General features: G+C 36.8%; 1 protein-coding gene across 2 annotated transcripts; it reads left to right on the top strand.

The window, feature by feature from the left end:
- Positions 1-1483: 1483 nt before the first annotated feature.
- LOC121982707 (pathogenesis-related genes transcriptional activator PTI6-like) lies at positions 1484-3155 on the top strand. 2 transcript variants are annotated; one of them, XM_042535814.1, is made up of 2 exons: positions 1484-1646; positions 1920-3155. In XM_042535814.1, the coding sequence occupies exon 2, from the start codon at positions 1978-1980 to the stop codon at positions 2971-2973; it is 996 nt and encodes a 331-aa protein (XP_042391748.1). In that variant the 5' UTR covers positions 1484-1646; positions 1920-1977; the 3' UTR covers positions 2974-3155. The 2 variants fall into 2 exon arrangements, with proteins under 2 accessions (XP_042391748.1, XP_042391747.1); XM_042535813.1 differs by having other exon boundaries at positions 1736-3155.
- Positions 3156-7317: the final 4162 nt, after the last annotated feature.

Raw genomic sequence — 7317 nt, 5'->3', positions numbered from 1 at the left:
AGCCGCAACAGGAAACAGTAACATAGGACGATAGAAAAAATTAGGTGAGAGAAGGAGTGCCACTCTGAAACCATATAAAAATTAAGAAAAAAATTAATTATATTATTAAATTCAAATTAATACTTATATAAATACAGAATACTTTTATATATATAGAGAGAGAGAGAGAGAGAAATTTTATGCTGCGGTGCATAAGGTGCGATTTTGTGCGGTACTTGCCACGTCAGCCGTGTGAAAACACAAAAAAAAAACGCTCAAAACCGGCGCTCAAAAACGATCTCTCCGCTTCTCCCCACGGTTGCAGCTGATCTTCACGAGACGCTGGCGGATCACCCTTGGCTGGATCACAATCGGATTCCGGCCGGATCGCGGCCGGATTCCGGCCGTTTCGTGGCCAAAATTTGCCGAAAACGCTAGCAGACACAGCGCTGTGTCTGCTAGCGTTTTCGGCAGATTTTGGCCACGAAACGGCCGGATTCCAGCCGCCATCTGGCCGGAATCCGGCCGCAATCCGGCCGGAATCCGGCCGCGATCCGGTCGACGGTGGCCGGGCGTCCAGTGGAAGGTCGGCAATCGGTGGTTTGGCGAGGTCGTCGAAGAAGACTAGAAGAGATGATGCCGCGTTTTTTTTTTTTTTTGGCTTTGACACCAAACCGCAAGAATTGCACCGCAGGAGAACATTTATATATATATATATATATATATATATATATATATATATATATATATATATAGTGTTGATATCCTGCGCGCCGCACAGTGCGCGACTGTGCGCGCGCGCAGGATTCAACACTGTATATGAGTTTTTTTTTAATTATTTGTTTATGAATTAAAAAATAATTGAAAAAAATAAAAAATAAAATATTTTTTTAAGAGTTTATTTCTAGGGCTTTTAGATTTTACCTCTGGGGTTTAGGTTTTCCAATTAGGTTATAGTGTTTGGTTTTAAAAAAAAAATTAAAATAAAATTAATTTAAGTATTTATTGAGTATTGTAATATGTTAAGGGGATATATTAAGGTATTAAAAATTTATATAAGGAAATGTTAAATTTTTTAATTGTTTTTTTAAATCTAAAATATTAAAAAAATCAAAAAAATAAAAAAAAAACTGAGCGATCTCCTGCGTAACATATCAAAACTATATATATATATATATATATATATATATATATATATATATATATATATATATATATATAATTTAACATTGGACTAAATAGTAGATTAAAAAATATATTTTGATAATCGATAAAAAAAATTAAAAAAAGATAATTTTTTTTTAACCTTTGCGGCATTTACGAAAAAGGGTAAGTTAAAATTGAAAATGATTTTTTTAAAAATGGTTGGGGTAAAGTAAATAAGTAATTTTCTTACTACCTACTATTCCAAGTTCCAACGGCGATACTGAATTGGACAGAGCGGCAGCAGCAACTTACAAAGCACCCGAATCGAATACCCACAACAGCGCCCAGCCCACTGTCTCCTTCTCTCTGTTGTTTCCGCTGCGTGCTCGAATTCTGTGCTCCAACAGCCGCCACCACCACTCCTTCTGACATTAGCTAGCTACTCCTACTCTCTCTGCGTCCTTACCACCGCCACCGACCTCTCCACTCCCTCTGCAGCTCGAACGCCTTCTAAACCCCATGTGCTGCTGCTTTCCTGCATTCATTCCATTCCTTTGCTCTCGTTTTTGTTTTTCAATTTCCAGCTAATTCTTCGTCCCTTCTTTTTTAGTTATTTACAAAGCCGAGATTGGATTTGTGCTGGAAGCTACCTTTCCTGGATATATATTCTCGCTTCTTTCTTATACTTTTGCTTTTTAGTCGAGCTTTTTTTGTCACTCTTTGTTTCCTCTTGATGCTTTACGTTGGATTCTTTGTGGTTGTATCTGTTGATTTCTTCGATGGTTTAATTGCAGGGAGGAATTGAGCAAGTGGCTAGATGCGAATTATAGAATAAACAGTACGAGCTAAGAAATGGATGCAACGATGTCGTTGATGGTCCCCGTTAAGCGAACGGAGCATGTCGAAGTAACCCCCAAGGCTTTCCCGTCGCTCAGGACGCACCGGCAATGGGACGGAGGCTCCAGGCCGCGCACCCTCAGAATCCTCTGCGACGACCTCGACGCCACTGACTCCGACGACGAGGAGTCAGAGTGCTGCCGCATACGCCGTTACGTCCAGGAGATTCGTTTCGAGCACCGCCCCGAGGCCGCTGGAGAGGATGAGCCCACCAGGAAGAGAAAGAAGGGACCTGGTTCTGTGGCCGCTGGTGGCGATGGCGGTGCGCACAGGTTCCGCGGCGTCCGACGGCGGCCATGGGGCAGGTACGCGGCGGAGATACGCGACCCGTGGCGGCGCGTTCGGGTGTGGCTCGGCACGTTCGACACCGCCGAGGAGGCAGCCAAGGTGTACGACTCGGCCGCCATCCGACTCCGCGGCCCTGACGCGGACACCAACTTCTCGCAGAAACCGCCCGCCGCCCCCGCGCTACCTTCTCATCCTCTTCCTACCCCACCTCCGAAAAAGTGTCTCTCCACCAGCAACCTCACCTCCATGTACGGGGGAGGCTACGACTCCGGCGACGAGTCGCGAATCCTCTCCTCCCCGACCTCAGTCCTGCGAGGCTTCACTTCCTCCACCACCGCATCGATGGAGGTGGCCGGAAAGCCGATGTCTCCGACGACTTCCACAGACTCCGACGTCGCCGAGCTCGGCTTACCGTGGCAACACTGGGCCTTTTTGCCCATCGAAGAGGCGACGCCACACTACAATTTCTTCGACTTCGGCGCAGCGGAGCCGAGCCTATACCACAACGACTTGTGTCGTACAAGCTTCGTATCCGAAGAGTTGAGCCACGGCTTCCTCAGCTCTGAAAAACTCGAACTCAGCTCATCTACGTGGCAGGATCAAGACGACTGTTTTCAGGATATCTGTGATTTATTCCCTATCGAACCGCTCACCGTTATTTGAGACAGTCATGCGGACGCCGATTTATCGGCTGATTTTGCAGCGACAAAAAAAAAAAACCTATCAATTTTGTATTTCTTTTTTGACCTTTTGTTTTAAAATTATTTTATCTAGTTATTTCAGAAAGTCCAAATCTGTATAATTATCCCTTGACTTTTGGTTTTACATAAAATGTAGCGCAATTATTTGAACCGATCGAGAATCTTATAATTTAAGAAATATTAAAAAAATAAAGAGCTTAAAAAGATATTTTTGGCAAAAATCAAAAGACAGCCATTATTTACATTCATTTTGATCGTATGAGTGTTCTATTTCCAATTAAAATTAAATAGGCTTTTCATGTGACTTAGACAGTTCAAAACTCTTGTATTATTTGATCATTTGATCGTATAAAAATTAGCAGGCTTTTACAATATGTAAAGATTATTTACTAGTTTCTATGATAGGTAGAAGTTAGTTGTTAGTTTATATAATAGAAATTTTATATTATTTTACTTTTTCTTTTCTGAATGATAACTTAGGTAACATACTATTTCAACGAACAATGATAACTTAAGCACAATAGAATTTCAACGGACAAAACAATCAATGTAGACGTTAAATGAACATTACTTAGTTATGATCAATTGTGTAGAAATAATTTTAATACATGCTAGAAGTTAGCATGTATCTTTTATATTATGTAGAAATTAGTTGTTAATTTTTATAAGGTGTATAAGTTAGTTGCTAGTTTCTATAATGGGGAATGGGATCCTCAGGACTTGTACACCTAGTCTGCTTCTGAACGAGGGGGTACTCATTGGTGGGATGTTATGAACCCCACTTGTATAACAGTTGGGGTCCATGGGATCCCACCAATGAATAGAATGGTCCATCCTCTAGATCGTACTTTACTGTCAGAGAATTTGCACTTTTTATAATGTATATAAGTCAGTTGTTAGCTTCTATAATAATAATTTTATATCATTTTAATTTTATTTTTCTAAATGATTACTTAATTAAAATAATATTTCAATGAAAAAACAGCGGATAGGAATTTCATGACACTTAGGAATTTTATCTATCACAATTTGTCATATAGAAGGAGTATATAATTTCTGCACATGTTATAGAAATTTATATATAATTTTTACACGATCGAGTAATCAAATAATGTAAGGATATTTTAAATGATTCACATTAAACGGGGTGTCTGTTCTATTTTAATTGGAAATTGAGCACCCCACACTGCACCTGTAAATGATGATATTTGCCTAAGATTTAATATATGCTCATTTATGACTTTTAAATAGGATATTCATCAACCATATGCTAGATCTCGAGTGTATAAAGAGTTGTCCTCGGGGTTATAGTACAGCGGTAGAGTATTTAAGTTGTTGCTCAAGTATTCGTGATTCGAGCTCCAGTTATGATGAATTTGTAGAAATTTTTTCTCCAAATAGAGTACACAACTAAAAGATACTGGACTCCTAGACTGTCCACTGCAAGCGCTTCTTGATTTACTATAGTAAAATTGATCATCTCAAATTTGATATTAGTTAACCTGATTAATCATTTTTCGAGTGTGTAAAGAGTTCTCTTTCCTTTTTGTATTTTATTTTATTTTATTTTTATTTTTTTCTGAGTGTATAAAGAGTTCTCATTAATATCATCCTTTAGCGTGATACCATTATTTTTACCCTCTAAAGGAGGGAAATAGATGTATAAGTCCCCTCTTTCTCATCACACACTCCAAATGTGCACTCGTCCAACCAGGACCACACCCTAGTCAATGGTCCTTGATGATTTTTTTTTTCACAATATGGTCGAATCATCTTTCGAACAATGGAGCAGTTGACGAAGATTCACAAGGACTTGATGTAATGAGAAATTTGAGAATAACTTTATCGATCACTACTACAAATTGAGCCTAAGGCATCACCCAAAAAGTGTTATTTTTAGCCCTATAAATGTTGCATTATGCCTAAGGTAACGCTTTTGACTCTATCTTCTAAAGTCCTGTCATGTTAGATATAATGCAACGCTTTTGTCATTTTATGCAACACTTTCTTGAACTGTTGCAATATATAACAAAAGCAACACTTCTTTATCTGCAACACTTTTTTCTCTCAAAAACAACACTTATTTTTTTGTTATTCTTGAGCAATAGCAACATTTTTTATTATTAAGAGTAACACTTTTTATAAATTTTTAACCCAATAATGCAACACTTTCTCTACAAATGCAACACTTTTTATTAAATTTTTTATCTCTTAAATGTATCACTTATTGTTTCACATGCAACACTTATATTTATGTTTTGTTTTTAAAAAGATAACACTTTTGCCCATTAATAGTAACACTTATTTTTTCACAAATATATTATTGATAATATAATTTTATCATCCAATCAAACGCAATTCTACAAAATAGATTATCCAAAATATGATCATTGTATTGCAAAAGTTGTACCACACTATATTCTCCTTAAAATTTTACAAACAGCCAACAATTGACATCTAAAATATATAGTTAGCTAAAGTATAAAACAAAATCCATCAATTAATATCTTCATGAATCCCTCCATGTGGCATAAACATGTTCACACCCATAGCTTTGTCATATACATAATTCAGTGTAAAGCTCATTTCAAAACTTGAATCATCACAATTCTTGTATAGCATATAGTTTTACAGAGTTATACAAATCTTGGTGCCACAGCTAAAAATGAACCACCTCTCAAATACAACTATACCTTGATGTATTTGTCCACATACCCCTGTAGAAAACACAAAGCAACAATCTTTACTGTGCAAACTCCAAAGAAACTATAATTGCAATTGAATATAAATTAAAAAAAACATAATCAATTAAGAGAGGGCAAAAGAAAAATTAAACTAACAGGAGTATATTGAACTTTACTGATAAAGCTTGGCCACCTACACTCAAAGTATCATAATATGTTGTTTTACCCATTTATAATAAGTACATAAGACTCTTGGTCACAAGCATGTTACCTATTTCTTCTTCAAGAATAAAGAAAGTAGTAAAGAGAAATAATTGAGTAAACAAAACATGCAACCACCAACCAAGACCGCCAAATCAAGAATAGAATGAAACAAAAATACAATCATCTAAAAGCAAGAACATCTTATCAACTCTAGAAAGATAAAATGAGTTTGGAAAACCACACTGAGCCATACCAAGCATATAACAAGATGCTTGTAGTTGTATCTTTCCATTTAACTTCTTAGAACCTTAGACAATATAATCAGTAGAAAGAACAATAAATTCAGGTTAAGTTGGACTGAAATAACCAGTTAATAAATCTTCACATTCTACACAAATCATCTATCTACATGCACCAGAGCTTTGACAATAAACTAAACAGGTTCACAAGTTTAATATCAGATGAAGGAACTAAACTTCATAAATGTTCAAGAATTGGAAACAAGAAGTAGGACATGCTCAATAATATTTTCCCTTCTTTTCTAATGGTAAATCAATCACCATAATCGAGCAAATAAACTACATCTGCTTCTACAAACCTTTAAGAACTATTTACATTTGCAAATACAAATCCAGACTAACACAAATTGTTATGGTTTTGAGAAATGTTCATCAGATCTACACATAAATTCAATTTTACTAAATTTTCTGAATCTGGAGATTAACTAAAGGGTTACTCATGATTGCTAGAGGAAGTATTTGATGTACACAATACAAGACAAGAGTGAGGGTTTTGACCTTATAGTTGTATGCTATGTAAGATGATGGATCAATCAACATATAACACAAGACTAGGACACATGATAGAGAAGCATTTGAACTTGTGGGCTAAGCAATCTCTTATAACACTAAGCATGTGAAGTTGAATCCTTATGATCATTGCTTATTTGAAAAGTGGCATAGAGTATCTTTCGGTACTGGAGCAGAGAGGAAAGGGAACAAGATGGAGCTAATTCATTACGATGTTTGTGGTCTTATTAAGGTGGAGTTCTTAGGTGGTTCAGACCGACAGCAGCATAGTAGATTGATTTTCCAAAGGCAATCAAACTTTCCTGGAGCCTTAAGGCTATTGTATGCAAGACATAAAACTAATCCAAGGGTGAAAATTGTTCTAATGAGTTTTTGTTACGAAAAGAATTATCAAACAAATATCCACTTTTCCCAAGTTGGGATGATGGAAGGGGCGGAGTTTTCCAAGGTAATAAGATATTTAATAAGCATGCTAAGAGAAGTACACTAATGCATAAGAAAAGGGAGACCTTACTCACCTCTATATCAAAGGTTTGGAATTTTTTTCCTCAATGCACGTACCTAAAATAGAAATTGAGAGATGCGAATGAATAGAATTAAAAAGGACAA

Source organism: Zingiber officinale, chromosome 5A (assembly GCF_018446385.1).
Source record: "Zingiber officinale cultivar Zhangliang chromosome 5A, Zo_v1.1, whole genome shotgun sequence".
In the NCBI taxonomy this organism is placed as follows: domain Eukaryota; kingdom Viridiplantae; phylum Streptophyta; class Magnoliopsida; order Zingiberales; family Zingiberaceae; genus Zingiber; species Zingiber officinale.
This window is presented reverse-complemented; position numbering and strand designations above follow the sequence as displayed.

Bases quoted from the DNA above. Each gene is read 5' to 3' on its own strand.
- LOC121982707 (XM_042535814.1), top strand. From the start codon at position 1,978: ATGGATGCAACGATGTCGTTGATGGTCCCCGTTAAGCGAACGGAGCAT.